This window comes from Oryctolagus cuniculus, chromosome 6, assembly GCF_051225735.1.
Source record: "Oryctolagus cuniculus isolate XC-2025 breed Fujian yellow rabbit chromosome 6, ASM5122573v1, whole genome shotgun sequence".
NCBI classification, from domain to species: domain Eukaryota; kingdom Metazoa; phylum Chordata; class Mammalia; order Lagomorpha; family Leporidae; genus Oryctolagus; species Oryctolagus cuniculus.
This window is the reverse complement of record NC_142872.1, coordinates 69,007,574-69,026,744: the sequence shown is the minus strand read 5'-3', so window position 1 is coordinate 69,026,744 and position 19,171 is coordinate 69,007,574. Positions and strand designations below refer to the sequence as shown.

Below are 19,171 nucleotides of genomic sequence, written 5' to 3'. Positions count from 1 at the left end.
CCCTCTCTCTCTCTCTCTCTCTCTCTCTCTCTCTCTTGCTATCTCTGCCTTTCAAGCAAATAAACCTTTTTTTAAAAAAAAATTCCCAGATATCTGTAATAATTGCTGTAAAATACAATGGAAAAGATTCTGTTTGTAATGGAAATAAAATTCTTTTTTTCTTCTGACAGACAGAGTTAGACAGTGAGAGAGAAACAGAGAGAAAGGTCTTCCTTTTTCCATTGGTTCACCCCCAAAATGGCTGCTACAGCCAGCACGCTGCACTGATCCAAAGCCAGGAGCCAGGTGCCTCTCCTGGTCTCCCATGCGGGCGCAGGGCCCAAGCACTTGGGCCATCCTCCACTGCCTTCCCGGGCCACAGCAGAGCGCTGGACTGGAATAGGAGCAACCGGGACAGAATCCGGTGCCCCAACCAGGACTAGAACCCGGTGTGCCAGCGCCGCAGGCGGAGGATTAGCCAAGTGAGCCGCGGAGCTGGCCATGGCAATAAAATTCTAAGACCTAGGACTAAGCCTCCTGGAATACATTTCAGAGATTTGAATCAATGTTCTCATTTCCCTCTGAAAATTAAACATCATGAAGATGCCGTTCACTTGCTCAGCAGAGATTAGCTGAGACCCCGCTGCAGGCTAGCCAGCTACGTGAGGCTGGGAATGCCCACCCAGAACAAAGATCCGCTTCCCTGGCTGCTTAAAACTGTAAGGAAACAAGCCCGAAATCTGCCTGGGAAGTGGACAAAAATAGCCAAAACCTTTTTTGTTTTAAGTCATGATGATGATTCTTGTCCCATCAGATATTTGAACACATTCCTAAGGCACAGTAATGAGAAGATCCTGGGGCTCGTGGAAAAAAAAATCACCAGAGAGACCAGAAATAAACCAGATCACCTTCAGGAAGTTCACGGGTGATAGAAGACGCATCCTGGGGTCAGGAGGAGAGGAGAGATTCCTAAAGGAACCGCGTTAGGACAACAGAGTGGTGATCTAGACAAAAATGCAGGAAACGCGCGTCACTTGAATTAGAGTCCAATATGTAAAAATCACATCAGGAGAAAAGCAGAACAGAGAACAAAGCACTTCTTTGAGAGGCTGGCTGTTGTCTACAGCATGAGCCCACAGAAGGAATAGACAGGAAAGGCCAGCCAGCACTGACCAGAACTGAGAGCCAGCAGGTCAGAAGGAAGAGGGAGGCTGGGCAGACATTCACTGAAGCCGGCAGACAACGATGCAGCTCCAGGGAGGAACAGCCAGGCCCAGGGAGGAATGCCGTGGGGCTGCAACCACCAGCCATTCTCAACGAGGACAGGGTTCCCCTGACACCCGCCCCCCATCATTAACCAGGACCATGGTCCCAAGGCAGCTCAGCCCCAGCAGCCTCCTGCCCCCGCCCCCACCCTCCCCCAGCAGAGCCAGGACTGCAAGGAACTCCAATGGGCACCTGGAGGAGGCTGGGGGAGGTGTGAGGACCCTGAGCCCCAGTGGCCAATCAGGATAGGCTGACACCAGGTTGAGCCTGTAATCCGCCCATCCAGACCACGCCCAATCACAAGAGGCTACAGAGACACCAAGAGCCAGAATGGCTCAAGAGTCCTCAGTGATGAGCTGGACGCTGGCAGTGTCTCCCAGGTGAGGAACAGCCAGTAGGGGCCAGAGGTCCCAGGAAGAAAGGACCCACAGGCCATGCCACCCTATCCAAGGTGGAGGCGAGGGCTCCTGGGGCAGGGCAGGCCCTCGTTGGCTGCAAAGTGCACCAAGACTGAGAGTCGGCAGGTGGCCGAGCACAGGAGGAAGTGCAAGGGTGACAGGTGCCTCTGAGGGGCCAGAGGGTTTTAAGGGGAGAGTTGGCCGTTCCCTTTCAGTGAGCCCCCCCAACCCCGCCCCAACTTCCTCTCATTCCCAGCGTGTGCCTGCCTGGAGGGTGAGGGTGGGATGGAGGTGGGGGGACTCTGAGTGCCAACCTTAGGAGGTAAAGTGTGAGTGGGAAGGTGTGGCCACAGACAAAGGCCCCACCCAGGAAGCGCCCCCACCAAGAGTCTCAGCTGATGAAAGAAGGGACAGGGCCGGCACCGTGGCTCACTTGGTAATCCTCCACCTGCAGCGCTGGCACACCGGGTTCTAGTCCTGGTTGGGGCACCGGTTCTGTCCCGGTAGCTCCTCTTCCAGTCCAGCTCTCTGCTGTGGCCCGGGAAGGCAGTGGAGGATGGCCCAAGTGCTTGGGCCCTGCACCTGCATGGGAGACCAGGAGAAGCACCTGGCTCCTGGCCTCGGATCAGCGCAGCGCACTGGCCACAGTGGTCATTTTGGTGGTGAACCAACAGAAGGAAGACCTTTCTCTCTGTCTCTCTCTCTCTTAATAACTCCGCCTGTCAAAGAAAGAAAGAAAGAAGGGACAGAGGGAAGAAGGGGAGGAGAAGAGGAACAGAGAAGGGAGAAAGAAGAGAGAAGGAGCAGAGGGGAAAGAAAGGGAGAAGAATGGGGGAGAGAGGAAGGCAGGGCCCCAGGCAGGACCAGCATTACTCTTCTCCTCTCCCCCAGCCAGCCGGGGGAGGTTGGGGGAACTGGTGTCAGAGGTCTGGCAGCTGAGGCGGAGCCTAGCCTGGGACACCCCTCCCTGGGGCTCTGCAGGCCAGTGCACAAACATTCCCACACACCCGGTTCCCCACCTCTCCAGACCCCACCCCGGGGGTCCCCAGTCTGAGTCGATGCTCACACCTGCCTGCCCCACTTGACTGAAGCTGAGTGCAAGGCTACACACCAGGCCACTCCAGAAGTTGCTACAATGGCTTCATTCTGACAGGGTGATGGAAGGGAGACAACACAGAGACAGCCCTGGGGAAGGGATGAGCGGGGCTGGGCACAAGAGCCCCCAAGCCCATTCAGCACTGCCCAGGTGCACCTGCATGGAGGCTTCCACTCCTCAGTTGGGGGTCTCATGCAGGTGCCATTATTCCCCTCCCTAGAGGCTGGGAGGGGCTAAATGGAGACCTGGAACTATGCAAGCTCCCCCTATATACACCCCCCACCCCACAAAAGTCATCTCATTTGCATACAAGAGGCCCTCCCATCACTCCAGGGATTCCAGGGGCTTCAGGCACCAGGAAGTTAAGGCAAAATACTAAAATCACCCTGTCACTCGGGAAATTGCAAGGGTGTGGAGGAGTTCTGAGCTGGGAGTGCAGGATGGAATGCACACCCATTCTCACACACTGTCCCAGGGAAGGCCCAGACCTCAGCTCTGGGCTGCTGAGTTCAGACCAGTGGTGTAGGCAGGGAAAGGGCTGGGGGCCTGGCTGGGGGCCCCAGAGGAGCAGGCCCCACGGACTCTGCAGGACCAGTGTCCAGTGCCCACTGAATTCCAGGCACCTGTTGGGCAGCCAGCCCAGGGCTGAGTACCAGCTGCTGTCCTAGGGGGTACACCCCTTCTCCTGCCCACTCCCCTGTGAGGATTCCCCCACTGCCCACTGCAGAAACCTAGGGGATGAACATGCAAGGGGCCGGCCCTCCCTCTGCCAGGGCTCTGGACTTCCAACTGAGGGACCCAGAACAGAGTCAGGAGCCAACTCCCCAGTGATGACTTCCCCAATGGCAACTTCCTACATCCCCGGCCTGGCCATCCCTCCCGCCCCAACTGGCAATTGTGTCCTCTCTCCTTGGTCTGGTCCAGCCAGGTAATCAGGAATCACGTGACATCACAACTAGGAGAGCAGAAGGTTCAAGGCCATCAAATCCTGCACCTCGAGGCTGGCCTCTGGCCAGTACACACCCATCCTGCTAGGCAGAAGACTACTGGGTGGCCTTGGAAAATGCAGACCCCAGGTCCCAGCCAAGTCTCACAGAGCAGAATCTCGCAAGCCTAGGCGCAAACACTGTTCACAGCTCCCCAAACACCATGGCTGTCAGTGGGCAGACAGACAGACAGCCGATGGAGCCGTATTCCCTGCACCACGGGTCCCAGACTGCCTTCAAGGACAGAGATGCCTTGGTTTGGGAAAACACCTTGCAAAAGTCCGTGGGATCAAAGGCAGCAGGGGCTGAGCAGCAGAGAGGGAGGACTAGGGGTGGGGGAAGGAGACACCACAGGAACAGAAGCCAAGACCCCAACACGTGGGGCCTGGGGGCCCTGTTCTACCAGCAGCATCACCCACAGGAAAGCCACGCATCCACTTCCCGTGGCCTGGGACGGTAACACCCCTGGCTGGCCAGGGTGTGGGGCAGGGGACGCAGTGGTGTGGAGGTTGCAGCTGCTTTGCGGATAAAAATGGGATCTTTGCAAACTAGCATTCAGAGGATATTGCCTTCACCTGAAATCCATCTTAATCTGCACGCAGGCACGTGCTGTACTAAACAGACGCGCCTGGGGCGTTCCCATCACAGCCGGGTACAGAGTGGGAGGCTGATGTGCAGCCGCCCCCGCCCTGCCGCCACCGCCACCGTCACAGCTCAAGTCCCTGAGAAGGGTCCAGCCATGCAGGTGGGGAGCGAGGATCCGAGTCACTCACTGTTTGCAGACACAACAACTCTATAACCAGACAAGTCAGGGACTCCACAGAGAGCGCATGGGATCAATGGGCTCACTCAGAGCACTAGATAAAAGATGACCGCATAATAGTGAGTGGCCTTCTTGGATACCAAAGACGATGGAAAGGATTCAGTTCTCAATGGCAAAAAAAAAAAAAAAAAAAAAAAAAAAAAAAAAAAGATAAAATAATCCTGGAAATAACCTTGACTTAAAATAAGGATGACCTGTATTAAAAAAAATGTATAATACTTTACTAGGCAACAACACAGCAAAATTAAATAAATCGGAAAATGCACCATGTCCCTGGTTAAGGCTATAAATTATGTCAATTCTTTCTTTAATTAGCTTCTAAGTTTAATTTAATGTCAGTCAATTCCCGAGGGATTTTTTTTTTTAACCTGACAAAACAATTCTAAAAGTCATCAGGAAGAATAAACAGATGTAACCAGCTGAGAAAATTGTGCAAAGGAATACCAGCAAAGGAGAAAGTGTCCAGCCAGACAGCCCAGAGCAGCACTGCCCAGGGGAACACAGAGGGGCTTCTTAGGCAGCCCCATTTGGAAGGGAGGGAGAGCAGGAGGGAGGGAAGAGGCAGGCACAAGCGAAATTTATCTCAGCCCTATTTTGTTAAACTCTACTATACCCAAAATACCACCATTCCAACCTGTTGCCACCCTTTAAACCCCCTGTGAAACAGTCTACACTTGTGCACAACACCTGTGGCTCGGGCATGCATTTTCACTCCGAGCAGCCACGACCAAGTGGTTAACGGCCTCCCCTGGCTAGGGCCCCTGCATTGCACAGTGTGGCTTCACTTCTTAGAACTTCCAGGCGGCGTGTATGTGGCCAGGGTTTGTGTGCGGGATCCTTGGCTCCCAGTGTGGTGGTGTGAAGAGGTGGGCCTTTAGGAGGTGGGCTCAGGGGATGGCGACGAGATTACTAGGGCAGATTTTCACAGTGCTGGTGGGGACCCAGCTGCTCTCCAGCTTCCTGGGTCACCATGCGGCCCCTCCCTCTCACAACAGCTGCCTCCAGGATGCCATCGGCCTGGAGTGACACAGCCTGGTGGGGGAGGTCCTCACCAGAGCTAGGACCATGCTGTTTGGCCCTGTAGCCTCCAACACGGTGAACAAAATAAACCTCTTTTCTAAGTTACTTCATTATAGTCACAGACAGTGGACGGATCCAGTCCAAGAACAGCTGACAGGAAAAACAAAACAAAACAAAACAAAAACAAAAACAAAAACAAAAAAACAGAATTTGTCTGGAGTACACTTGGCCTCGGGATTCATCTGCAATTGAAGGGAGACTGTACACGGCATCATCATAAAGAAGAAAACACCACATGCACGCTTGGAGAAGCGTTCTCCTAAAAGTTTATGGAAAGTGGAATTCAAAAGCAAATTTAGGGGCCGGTGCTGTGGTGCAGCGGGTTAAAGCCTTGGCCTGAAGCGCCGGCATCCCATATGGGCACCAGTTCTAGTTCCAGCTGCTCCACTTTCGATCCAGCTCTCTGCTATGGCCTGGGAAAGCAGTACAAGATGGCCTAAGTCCTTGGGCCCCTGCACCCACATGGGAGACCCAGAGGAAGCTCCTGGCTCCTGGCTTCGGATAGGTGCAGCTCCAGCTGTTGCGGCCAACTGGGGAGTGAGCCAGCGGGTGGAAGACCTCTCTCTCTCTCTCTGCCTCTCCTCTCTCTGTGTAACTCTGACTTTCAAATAAATAAATAAATAAATCTTTTTAAAAAATAAAAACAAGCTTATTTTGGTGCAAAAAAAGTTAAAATTTGTGTGTATTTTTTCTTTTTTTAAAAAAGATTTATTTTTTATTTTATTGAAAGGCAGAGTTACAGAGAAAGAAAGAGATTAAGATAGAGAGGTTTTCTACCCACTGGTTCACTCCCCAAATGGCCATAATGGCTGGTTCTGGGCCAGGCTGAAGCCAGGAGCCAGGAGCTCCTTCCAGGTCTTCCATGTGGGTGCATGGAGCAGCCAGGTCTCGAACCAGTGCCCTGTGGGAGGCCAGTGTCCCAAGTGGAGGTTTACTCTGCTATGCCACAACACTGGCCCCTTTTTTTGTTTGTTTAAAAATGTATTTATTTGAAAGGCAGAACGACAAAGGAGAGACAGGGTGGGAGAGGAGGGGTGAGTTGCGGAGAAAGGCAGAGAAATCTTCCATCTGCTGGCTGACTCCCCAAATGGGAGTCAGGCCAAAGTCAGGAGCCTGGAACTCCATCTAAGTCTCCCACATGGGTGCAGGGACTCAAGGGCATGGGCCACCTTCTGCTGCTTTCCCAGGCACACTGGCGGGGAACTGGATTGGAAGCAGAGCAGCTGGGACTCAAACCTGCACCTCTGCTGGACGCCAGAGTCACAGGTAGCAGCTTAGCGCATTGCACCACATGCCAGCCCCTACAGTCTTTCATAACACGCATTTTTTAGACTTCTTGTAGACCTTTTGTGGGCATGGATTTCAAACTTTTTGGCACCAAACTAAACATGTTTTAATCCCATTATTCCCTAAACATCTTCAAGCAGCCTCGTACGAACGAATATGTCACAAGTCTCGGGCACCTGTGTGACAAAATCCAGAGCTTCTGTCCCAGTCACCCTGGCCACTGAGCCTGAAACACAAATACAATTTTCCTTGCACCCCCACCCCTGCCTTCAAAGCAGGCACATCCAAGTTCAAGATGAGCCCTTGAGGGCTTTGCTCACCGGGCTGGCGAGGGCTGGTTCCTCTGGAGCCAACAGCACCCCCTGTTGATGCCCTGGTTCCCTGGCATGAAATTTACCAACAGCTGTCAGGGCACTGATGATTTATCCCAACATCATCATCGTCACCACCACCATCATCACCAAGCCCCCTGATCAGGACTCTCACACATGCATTTGTCACATTCACCACCTCCAAACTCGGGATGAAATCAGTGGTTCTGACCACCACGGAGTGGCTGCATCGCCTGGCACACACCAAGCCAGATGTGGCATTCCATACCTCCACCGTTTCCCCTGGGGTGTGTGGTGATGGCACCTCTTGTGCTGAGGCCCTCTGCCATTCAAAATGTCTCTAAGAAAAAGGCACATCATAACCACACAAAATCCCAAAGGCCAGAGACGGCAGTGGTGCAGGTTTTTGGCACTGGCGAAGCAGGCGCCTGTCCCTGCAGCGATGAGTGCTCTCCCTGCTTTACCAAGGAGAGGACAACGTGCCCAGAAATGGACAAAGCCAGACGGTGCTTGGTCACCGTGACTTAGGCAAAGCAACGGCCAGGCAGGAGGAGAAGAGCCCCTCACTGCGCCGAGGACAGCAACCAGGACAAGGAGGGGCTGCCGGAGATGTGCCTCAGGGTCTGTGGCCAAGGTGCCATGTGGCAGGTGCACTAGGAGTGTCTCCTCTTGCTCGGTGCCACCCAAAGTAAGAGTATGTCCTGTTTGATGGCATCTTAGACCCAGTGAAATGCAAAACTAGCCAGACCCAAAACTGCCCAAACCCAGGCCTGGCCTAGGCATGCACTGTTGAACCCATCCTCCCAAGGTCCCATGAGGGGGTGCTGAGGGACCCCCTTTTCCAGCCTGAGGTTCTGGGGTGTGCTGGGCTGCAGCCTTGTCCCGGCAGCACAGCTGTGAGGGGCAGAGCTGACCGTGTGAGCCACAGCCGCCTCCAGCCCACATAAGACCCCCGCTGTCCCTGCTGACCACTGAACCGAGTAGGGCAGGGCTGGGGGGCAACAGCACGGAGCCTCTTGGCACTGTCCAGACCTGGGTCCTGGATGCCCAGCTCCCTCTGCCTGCAAGCAGAAGCTGCACGCCCCATCTGCAGGCCCTGAAGTCGGCGTGCGGCGTAATTGAAATTCACGGATGAGCCCGAGGAGCCGGCTCCAGGCCTGGTAATAACTTCTCCATATTAATGGCAGCACCGCAGACCCGGTGGACAGCTGACATTTAATAGAAGACATACGCCGCAGAGCCAGAGGCTCCCGCCTGCGCCTCCCATCCCAGAGCACCCCCCAGTGGAAGGGGGACCCAAGCAGAGCACCCCACTTCAGGCCTTTCCCTCACCAGAACCCCCTGTCAAGGGCACACACATGCTTACACACACACACTCACACATGCACATACAAGCACAAATTCACACATGCACCTACAGACACACACACACCAACACTCACATACGAGCACATGCTCATTCAACTGCACACACCCGCACCTGTGCACACACCCACATGCACTCACACACGAGCGTCTGCTCACACAAATGCATGCACACGCACAGACTCATGGACACGGATGCACATGTGCACAGCCACATGCACATTTGTGGGCACACACAGTCTTTCATGCACAGCGTGCACACGCACACACGTTCTCACACACTCCCATGCATAGGCACACTTCACACCCAGCTAGCAGCCTGCTGTGTCCAACAAAAAGATCCCCTGGGATGCGCATGGCAGAGTAGGAAGTGGAAGTGACATGCTTGTCTTGTCCATGCAGTACCAGGGTCCCAGGATGCCCCTGGAAATCTTCAGATGCCAGAGAAGGGAGGCCCAGGTCACAGCAAAGCCACCGGGGGTGCTGAGTGCAGACGCCAGGCTCCCGGGCACTTGCCAGGCACTCGGCACAGCTGAGCTCCTGGCTAATTCCTCTGCTCACATTATGGGAGTCCTGGGTGAGGACCTGGCCTTCTCGACCTCCCACCAGGCTCCAGGTGAGGGTCTTCACTCACAGCTCGCCACTCACCAAGTGCTGGGGACGCAAGGGGACAGGGCAGCCACGGCAAGCCAGCATCCAAAGGCGTAGCACTGTTACACTCAGCCACCAGTGCCACACCCATGGCCACGCATGGAGTGCAAGGGGCAAGTAGATGTGGAGCAGAGGGGACAGCCCAGGAAGAGCTGGTCCTCTGGGCGCAGGCTCAGAGGGACCAGGGCCTACCCTTTCTTGAAGAATTCCAAGGATAGAGACCATTCTACTCAGGGAAAGCCCCAGAGTCTCAGTTTGCTCATCTATAGAATGGGAGCAGTGCCTGGTTCACAGGAATACTGCAGGGATTGGGTAGGATCCCTGCTCCAGGCAGATGTGGCCAGACAGAAATACAGCTACCAGGTTTCTTCAGGCCCTCATTGGGGGAAGGAGGGGTCAGGCAGGGGCCTCAGCTCAGACAAAGCAAACGGGTGTGGGAGCCACTGTTCCACTTTCCAGGGTGGACACTGGTGGTCTATCTCCCAGCAGCCCTTGCTCCTCTCATTATCATGCCAGGCCATGGGGTGGAACACATGACTCAGGCCACAACCAATCAGTACCTTGCATTCCTGAGCCACGCTGACTGGTTACAGAAAGGTCCCGTGACCAATGCCTGTCCAATCAGAATGATACTCAGTACCGTCAGGGGAGTCTGCAGAAAACAGGCCCCTCCCCTCTTCCATAGGCTGTCCCTGGGGCCTGTGAGAGGTGTGGGGGTGGCCACAGACACAAGTCCCTCAGGAGAGGAGCCAGAGGGGTTCGAGGACACTACTCTACCCCCTAGCCAGGCCCACTAACCCTCAAGTGCCTTCTTGGCTGCAACTGGATGAGTCTGGGCTGCAGATCCTGGAGGCCCCTGGGGTACTGCAGGGCCACCTGAGGCAGGCGAGGGGCCCGTGGGCTGCAGCTCGACCACCTGGAATACAAACACCCCCCAAGTCAGGAGTCTTGGAAGCCATGGGGCCATGCCCATCCCTCCCCAGCCCCATGGAGGAGAGGGCCCCAGGGCAGCACCAGGGTCAGCCAGGAGGCTGAAGTCAGGCAGAGCCCCCCCCCAAGGCCAGCCCTCATGAGCCCTTGGCTGGGTCCTCCGAGGCCCGGCCAAGGATGCTGACATCCAGCACAGTCCCCAGCATCTCCACAGCTGCCTGTAGAGCCCTCATCAGGAGACCTGGGGTCCACCCAAGGTCATGGGGCGTGGGGCCTGGGTGCGCCAGGTTCCCCATGACTCCCTCCATGGACCCCTAGGGCACCTGCATTTGCAAACCCATTCCCTTGGAGTTGCCCTGGGGAGACCCCACACACAGAGCTCACTTTCCGTCCATGCAAACTCGGTGGGCAGGAGAGGTGGTCTGTCCAGGGCCAGGCAGGCAGTGGCCAGAGCCCTAGGTCTCCCCATCCCTACCCAGCCCTTTCCCACTCAGTTTGGTTTCCACTGGGGGATGCGAGCACCAGCGCTCTCCTGTGGGAAGGGCTGCAGCACTCTTGGCCTCTCTGCAAAGGCCCATCTGATGGAACGCACACACCCTGGGCTGGCGCAGAGCCCACCAGCTGGACAGCAGGGGCCAGCCCTGGACCCCGAGAGCACAGGGTCTCTGCACACCTTCCAGCCACCGCCTCCAGGGCACTGTCATATCACAGCTCCAGGTTGGACCCTGCTGGCACAGCCGGGAATGTCTGAGAAGCCCAGGCTGTGACATGGCTTGTGTTGGTCTGGGACCAAGTGCCATTTCACTGAGATCCACAGCGTGAGGCAGGCAAAGAGGGCGGGGTGGGAGTGGCCCAGGCAGGGATACAATTTGTGCAAAGGCCCTGGCATCCAGGGTCACAGGGACTGAGCGTTCATCATGACCGGAGTGCAGACGTGAAGGGGACACAGTCACAGCTGAGGCTGGAGTTCCCAGACGGGGGTCTGGTGTGCCAGGTCGCTGGGTCTGGAATGTTTCTTAAGGGCACTAAGAAGGAATCTGAGGAAGAAGGGACATGATTTGGGAGAGGGACTGCTGTGGAGGGACCCCAGGGAGGAGCCACTGGGGCGTGCATGACGGAGCTGCAGTTAGGAGCTGGGAACTGGGTCAGAGCCAAGAGATCTCGAGGGTGGGGGCGGGGGGGGCTGCCTCACGGTGGAGGGGAGAGGGGAGTGCAAACTGAGGTCTGCAGGAGAGTGGTTCTACTTGAAGACTACGGGGTGGGGGAGTCCAGCTGGGCAGGCAGACAGAACTGGGCTGCAGTTGGCTTACATGCCAGCCTGGCCTACAGCCTGGATCCCTGGAACCTACAGTCTGGGTCCTTGGAGCCTACAGCCTGGTTCCCTGGAGCCTACGGCCTGGGTCCCTGGAGCCTACAGCCTGGATCCCTGGAACCTACAGTCTGGGTCCCTGGAGCCTACAGCCTGGGTCCCTGGAGCCTACAGCCTGGATCCCTGGAGCCTACAGCCTGGGTTGAATGGGGGAGGAGGAGGGGCAGCAATGTTTGCACCTGCTGATCACACCCACTCTTCCCTCCCCTTTGCTTGTGTGCCAGAGCCCCTCCCATTCCTGAGTCAGGGGCCTGACCCTCACCCTGAGCCCCAAATGTGGGCGAGAGGTGAGGTCCACACCAGGCCTACAGCACAGCCTGTGACTGAAGGGTGAGCCAGTAACCCAGGCAGGCCCATCAGACCCTGCCCCAGGACCCTTGCCTGTGTCACCCAGGTTGCCATTTCAGAGTCTGCCTCCTAGGAAGCCAAGTTAGAAGTGGGGCTGCTGGTGGTCCCCAGAGGATGCAGGGCACCTTGAAACATGGACACAGAGGGGCCACCGTTGTGGCACAGCCAATTAGGCTAACACTTGCAACCCCTGCACTCCATATCAGGGTGCTGCTCTGCTTCTGATCCAGCTCCCTGCTAATGTGCCTGGAAAGATACCAGAAGATGACCCAAGTGCGTGGGCCCCTGCCACCCACATGGGAGACCCAGATGGAGCTCTGGGTCCTGGCTTTGGCTTGGCCCAGCCATCTGGGGAGTGAACCAGCAGATGGCTCGCTCTTGCGCTCGCTCTCCCTCCCTCTGTCGCTCCGCTTTTCAAATAAATAAATGTTTAAAATAAAGCGGCAGGACTGAAAGACAGACAGTATGGCCTGAGCCTCTGGACCCAGCCATGCCTGAAGCCAACACTCCTCAGAACCTCCAGTCAACTGTGCCCAGGAAGTCCCTTGTTTGCTTCATCCAGTGTGAGCTGGTTTTCTGTCATTTAAACTGAACACGAATTGGTGAAGACCACCCTAGGTGAGTGTGTACATCGCTGACAGCAGAGGCTAAGCAGGTGCCCCAGCTCCATCCAACCTGAAGCTCCCACAGCCCCTCTTTGGAGGAGAGAAAGGAGGATTCTGGGAAGGGCAGCTGCAAATTCCAGGCACCCTGCACCTGCCCCAAGCTGGCATCTAAGCCAACTGCAGCCCAGAGTGTGTGGACTTGAAAGCAACAGCCTACTCTTCTGGGTCCCTTTGACCAACTCACGACCTCCCTCTGAGGCCCTTAGCGATGTAACGCCAGGCAGGTGCCCAGCCAGGAGGGATGCTTGGCAGGGGAGCCGCAGCCCAAGAGACAGCAGCCCCACGTCCTGTTCCCCATGAGACCTTGCCCCGACCTAGTGACAGCCACACCCCGGGGGCCGTGGGAACTGTCTTGAGCACCCAGGGAACAGTGGACACCTCCTTCTTCAGGCCCCAGGATCGGGCCAGCCTTGGAGGTCACAGCCTTGCTGGTGCCCAGCCCAGAGAGACCAGGCAGGCCCCCAGCACTGCCCCAAGGGGGAGGCAGAAAAGGGGCAGGGCTGCTTCTGTCGCACAGAGTCCCCACTGTGGTCAGCCACCAGGATCAACAGCCCGAACCGTACCTACTGGTCCGATGGCCACTCAGCCACCAGGCCCGCTCCCGTGTCCCTCTCCCTGACGGGGAAGGTCGCCAGCGGCCAACCAGGGAAGGTAGGAAACGTTGTCAAGAAATGTGGCTGTCTTTCTTATGCAGGCTGTTGGCACACGGAACAGGGCAATGAAATGCCGTGAGACAGCCTTGGCAATGGACAGGTGCGTGCTCAGATCCTGGCTTCAAGGTTTGGGCCAGCCTCGGTTTATTCGTCTGTGGAATGGGGATGACAGCAGGATTTGCTCCACAGGCTGTTGTGAAGACTCAGCCAGGCGAGCAGGGAGCCCGGCACGCAGCAGGGGCACTCACGGTTACGCCAAGAGGCTGCTCAGTGGGTTTTTAATGAGCCTGCAAAAATGACGTGACACGGGCTCCCTCACGGGCGGCCCATGAGATAGGAGGAAACTCCCGTGCAGCGTGGCGAGGCGCAGGCGCAGGCGCACACTGCTTTACCTTCTTCCTCGGCGAGGCGCAGGCGCACACTGCTTTACCTTCTTCCTCATGCACCGCGAAAGGGCAGATCACAGCCCCGCCCCGGGACGCGCCCGAGCAGCATCTGCCTGGTGACTGCAGGAGAACACAGGAGCTCTGCACCTGCCAGTCTCCCCAGAGCAGACTGCAGGGCAGCGCCGCGAAGCCGTCGTCCCGTGCCGCTTCCCGCCTCGGCACCTCTGCCTGATCCCCAGTGGACATGTGTCTTGGCTGGCCCGGGGTTCCGACTTCCGGCAAAAGCAACCTCCTATCACTTTAGGGAGCAGCGCCTCCTGCTCTCGCAGTCTGTGGGATTTTGCAAGCCCCATGCCCTGATTCTTATTGCATCATCCCGACCATAGCTTAGCCTCAGAATAAGATACCAGCCCGGCTCTCCTGGGACCCGTCAGTCGCCACCAAGGGCTCCATCTGAAAGCAAAGCCAACACTAAGAAGGCAGAGGCAAGAGGTGGTAAGGGTCCTAATGACCTGGCAGGAGCACCTGGATCCAACCATGCCTGAAGACTCATCATTAGGTGAAAGAATAACTTCCCCTTTCTGTTTAGACTCACTTGACTCGAGTTTTCTGTCCCAGGACCCAGACGGACAGGGTAACATGAGAACCTCCTGTAGGAGTGGATCAGGAGACCGCTGTGCACAGCAAACACAGGGACTATTGCCTGCTTTTAAAGCAGAGAAACACGCCAGGATGTCTCAGTTCCAGGCAAACAGAGGAGCAAAGGAGTATCCCAGCCAGGGGCAGGACATCAGACCTAACAGGGCCTGCGGCTCTGCACACAGACATGTGCTACCCTAAGAGGCGAGAGCCCGGCTGCCTGCTGTGACCTCCACGTGCCCTGAGCTGTGCAGCCTCTGCCTGGAGATGAGCCGCACGCGTTCTAGAAGGAAAGGCTTCCAAGGCCCCATCCGTGTTGGCAGCGCGGGAAGACGTGGGGGCTCACAGGAACTGCTTTATTCCAGAAGCTCTCAAAGACCTGAGAGATGCCCTTCCGTCTCCTGGGGGTGAGCGCAGGCAGGGGCAGGTTGTCCGTGCTGGCTTGCCCACTGGATGCCTTCTGCTCAAAGAGACTGGTGGTGCACGGTGCGGGGTTTGGAGCCGTGCTTCTCAAAGCGCAGCGTCGGGGCCAGGAGCGAGAGCTGGGGAGCTTCCTGGAAATGCAGACCTTCAGGCCTCACCCCAGGCCCGCTGAGTCTGAACGTGCCTGTGAGCAAGCTCCCTGGGATCCCCAGGCATGACTCACCGGCCCAGTGCTTGGAGCCACACATCAGGGACGAGCAGAAAGGGGCTGTGTGGAGCGTGGGTTGCTGGCTGGGTCACACACCCGTCCCGCCGAGAGGGAGCATGCAGGAATTATCTGCTCCTGGTACCTTATCTCAGAACCTTTCACCCGCACAGAGCTGGGAGCCCCGCGGCACAGGCCTGGACAACCCAGTCAGACTCCCACGCTCACTGGCTGCGTGGCCCTGGGCAAGTTCCTCAGCCTCTCGGAGCACGCACCTGAGCTCGCCGCCCCTGCACAGGGCCTCTGGGAGGACTGGGGCACCAAGCACGCAAAGCTCTGAATCCATAGCCAGCGAGTCTAGCCTGGAAGCACAAAGGCACCTAAAGGGTGGGAAAAAAAAAAAGTCCCAAACGGACACGCACTTGAAAGGAGAACGGGCGATGCCACCCCGCTGTCTCCGGGCCCTTATCCGTCGGCAGCATCCAAGGCCACTCAGGCAGGCCCAGCCGCTCTTCCCACCCCAGCACCCCTCTGTGCTCTGTCTTGTGCCTCTGCTCATGTCTGCTCAGCCCCTGTGCCACCTCCGCAAGCCTGTCCTGCCCAGGCCAATTCACACCGGGTAGCTCTGCACCCGCTCTTCCCCCCACGCAAAATGCCAACGTGCGCCTTTGATAGCTGGAAACCCATTCTTCCAGGGCTCATTCAAACAGCCCCCCCAGGAGCCTACTCTCAAAAGCCCTGGTCAGCTCCCTTCAGCTACCCTGCAGACGGGAGCTCTCTGAAGGTTGTTCCAGGCCTGCCACGTGTCTGGCCAGCGCCGAGGATAAACACAGAAGATGCTGGCTGAACAAATGAATCATCAAACGAGTGAACAAATGAATGAATACAGCCAAGCCTCCCTGAGATGCTCTCCCTTAGGAATGAATTAGCGCCTAGGAGCTGGCCCCCCAACAGTCTCTGTCCGCGCTGAATCCCCTCCCCCATCTCACCCTCAGTCCCCAGGAATTCATTTTTAGGAAATTCACTGAGACTCACCCACAAGGTATTCGGGATGTCCTCCAAGACAGGAGGGCATACAAGGGATGCACCATTTTAACCCAAGGACATTTAGAGTTTGGTTGCAAGGTGCCTGGGTTCTAAGGAACTCCAGGCAAAAGCAGTGAATTTCCAAAGCAACAAGTGACATTCCCTGCGTCTCCAGAGAAAGAACGGTGGCGGCGGCGGTGGTGGGGCTGCGGTGTAGCTGCCAGCCCTGCAGACAGCGGGTGGCCCTGCCGCCTGAGGATCAGCCAGCAGGGGCAGGGAGCAGGAGTGCCCTGAGCAGCAGTCACCGCGAAACCCACGGTGGGCGGCTGCACAAGTCGGCCGGCACAGCCTGACCACCGCACACCCAATCCAAAATAGAAAACTGCAGTGGCTTCTGCCCGTGCCAGGCCCCTAGGCGGCCGGACACAGCAGGCGCCAATGTCAGCCTCCTCCCAGAGCATCGATCCGGGCTTCCTCCGAGGTCCTCTTATGCTGAGACACCGTCTCCGTGGGCCCCCTTTGGAAGCAGAACTTCCCAGGGCTCTGGTCAAACGCTGGGTGGCCCAGGCAGTCCCCAAAAGTCCTCCCCTCCCCCGCCACCAGCCTCTCTCCTGCCCTTCAGGGGCCGCCTCCAAGAGATCAAGCAGCCCACAGGCAACTAGAGCCTTCATTTCCAAATGCTCCCCTTGGCTCAAAATAGAGAGAGAAAACCAACTTTTCAAATAAGTAACTGGAGTTCAACAGGAAACCACAGCATAAAATCAGTGGCTCCCGGGCAGCCAGGGGCTGCAGAGAGCTAACTGGGCATTTTAGCACCACGGCCTGCTCCCCGGGTTGGCAACACCTGCACGCACAGAAACAGGACTGACCTGCCAGCACACACGGTGTGGGCCACCTCAGCGCGTCACACACGCTCCAACGCCCCTCCGCACGTACAGGCAGAGAGCCACAGACACACACGTGCACGACAGGGAGACGACGGCAGGTGCATGCATCGGCCCAGGCATGCAGGCACCCAGACACAAGTGCACAGTGACATTCCAGAACATGGGTGCAAATGCACACCTCAGCTGTGCTACACACACAGGCGCCGGCATGCCGCCGGCAGGCAGAAGGCAGACAGACACGCGCTCTGCCACTTGAGGAGCACTACTGGAGACCCGGGCCCCGCCTCTGCATAAATCACCCCTGCTCAGACCATCGGAAATAACTTGCTTTCTCCCCAAACCCTTCATTTGGGGGCCCTTGCAGAAGTGGTCTCAGCTCAGGCTTTGTCCTCCCCAGGGACTCCAGGTAACCCATTGCCAAGCCCTGGAATGGAAAGGTACAGGCAGCGCACACTCACCAGCCCGTCACAGTTGCTGACTGCCACGGAGGAGGCTGCAGGCAGGCCGGCCACGTCTCCGACGTAGAGGCAGGTCCCAAGCAGAGGCTCCACGCGGGTGGTGCCCGTGTCAGCCTGCCACTCCACCGTGGCTCCGGGCGCCACGAGGCGGGCGTTGGGCCGCAGCCGCAGGTGCAGGTCTCGGCCGAAGACGGTGACATTGTAGAAGAGGCGGCCTCCTGTGTCCTCCTCGCTGCCTCCGGGGAGACCCGGGGTTTGGACCGGGGCGGCCCTGCGGGCTCGAATTCCCGCCCCGGCCGTCGCTGCCGACACCACGTGGGATACCAAGCGGCCCTGGGCGTCAGTGCGCACCGGCACCGCCAGGATGCGCTCCGCTCCGTGCCCCAGGGGCCCTCCTGCAACGGGGAAGGACGTTAGACCCGCGGAGACTGGGAGCCCCAGGGCCACCGCCGGGCGCGGTACACCGCCCCCACCCCCCAGCCAAGAGGAGGGGCATTCCTTCCGCCCCGCGACCCCTCGGAAGCTCCCAGCACTTCCCCGGCTTTCTCGCAGCCAGAAAGGCGCATTGGCAGAGCCCCGGCTCCGGAACCACGCCGTCCCCGGGCCTGGGCCGTTCCCCTCTGGGACTCTGCCAGCCAAGAGCTCTGCTCCCTGCCTTGGTCGGGACCAGAGCTGCGCCGGCTCTTCACAGTTCCCCAGGGGACGATCCCAGCAGGGCGTCCCCGGCCCCTGGAACCTACCGTCCTTGGCAGGACGTGGGGCTGCTGCTCGGAAGCCAAGCCCGGGCGACCCCCTACCTGTGCGCCTCGACCCCTCGGCCGCCAGCGCGGCCCGAGAGCCCTCACCGCTGCCTATGGAGCCGCACGGACTCGGCGCCCCCCCCGGGCACGGGCGGCCTGTCCTCCGCGGCAGGCACTCGGTCAGCCCGCAGCCGGCTCCCTCTCCCCGCGCGCCCGAGGGCAGGGAGGGGTGGAGTAGGGTCCTGCCGGTCCCCCCACACACAGGGCTCCCCAACCTAGCCTCAGGGCCCACAGCGGCGCACTCAGCACCCCGCGCCGCCTGAGCGTCCCCGGACGCGAGCCCCGGCGCCGCCTCGCCCTGGCTCCCCTGGACCCGCTGGAGCTGGCTGCGCGCTCCCTAGGGCTTTCCCAGCCCTCGGTCTCCACGCTGGGTGCACCGGCAGCCGCCGAGTGCTCCCGGGCTCCCCACCCCCGGCCCGAAAATTCTGGGCGAACCGCGGGGCGCCCCCTGCGCGACCAACCCGGCCCCGAAGTTGGCCAACTTGGCCCCGGGCGGGGCGCGCGGAGTTTGCCCAAGTCGGGCTGGACGCCGCCTGGGGAGGGGGCGGCGGGGCGGGGCCGGCCGGCTGGGGTCGCGGCGCCTGGGGGACTCGGCCGCACCTACCTGGGGGGTCGGCGGCGGCGGTGAGCCGGGCGTTCGCGGGCGGCGGCGGCGGCGGCAGCAGGAGCGGCAGCGGCGGCGGCAGCAGCAGCAGCAGCAGCAGCAGCGTGGGGCAGAGCAGGCGGCGAGCGGCTCCCGCCGGCGGATCCATGGCAGCCGGACCGCAGCCGGGGCCCCGCACTCGCAGCCGGCGCGAAAGTTCCCCGCGCGCCGCCCAGCCCACATCTGGGGGCAGCTGGAGCCGCCCGCAGCTGCAGCACCGCAGGGCGCGGGGCGGAGGAGGCGAGGCACGGCGGGGAGGGCGGGGAGCGCGGAGGGAAGGCGGGGAGAGGGAAGCGGCGAGCGAGCGAGCGAGCGCGCGAGGGAGGCGGGAGGGCGGGCGACGGCGCGGAGGGGGAGGGCGGCGGCGGGCGCCTCAGCCTGCGGTGACCCGGCGCTTCTTGGCGCGGCCGCCGCCGCGGTGCCGGGCTCGCAGCGGAGCAGAGACGCCCCGAGGCGGCGGCCGAGAAGCGCCGCGG

The 19,171-nt window shown here is 58.9% G+C and overlaps 1 protein-coding gene across 2 annotated transcripts in view; it reads right to left on the bottom strand.

Moving 5' to 3' along the window:
- The window catches only part of ADAMTS2 (ADAM metallopeptidase with thrombospondin type 1 motif 2), a 225,565-nt gene extending 206,623 nt beyond the window's left edge, over positions 1–18,942 (bottom strand). For both annotated transcript variants that reach the window (XM_051833769.3, XM_051833770.3), the window contains exons 1-2: positions 18,657–18,942; positions 17,253–17,647 (exon numbers count right to left, since the gene is read on the bottom strand). In XM_051833769.3, coding sequence (XP_051689729.3) covers positions 17,253–17,647; positions 18,657–18,804 — 543 coding nt within the window. In that variant the 5' untranslated portion in view covers positions 18,805–18,942. The remainder of the gene's footprint in view (positions 1–17,252; positions 17,648–18,656) is intronic.
- Between the last annotated feature and the right edge of the window lie 229 nt (positions 18,943–19,171).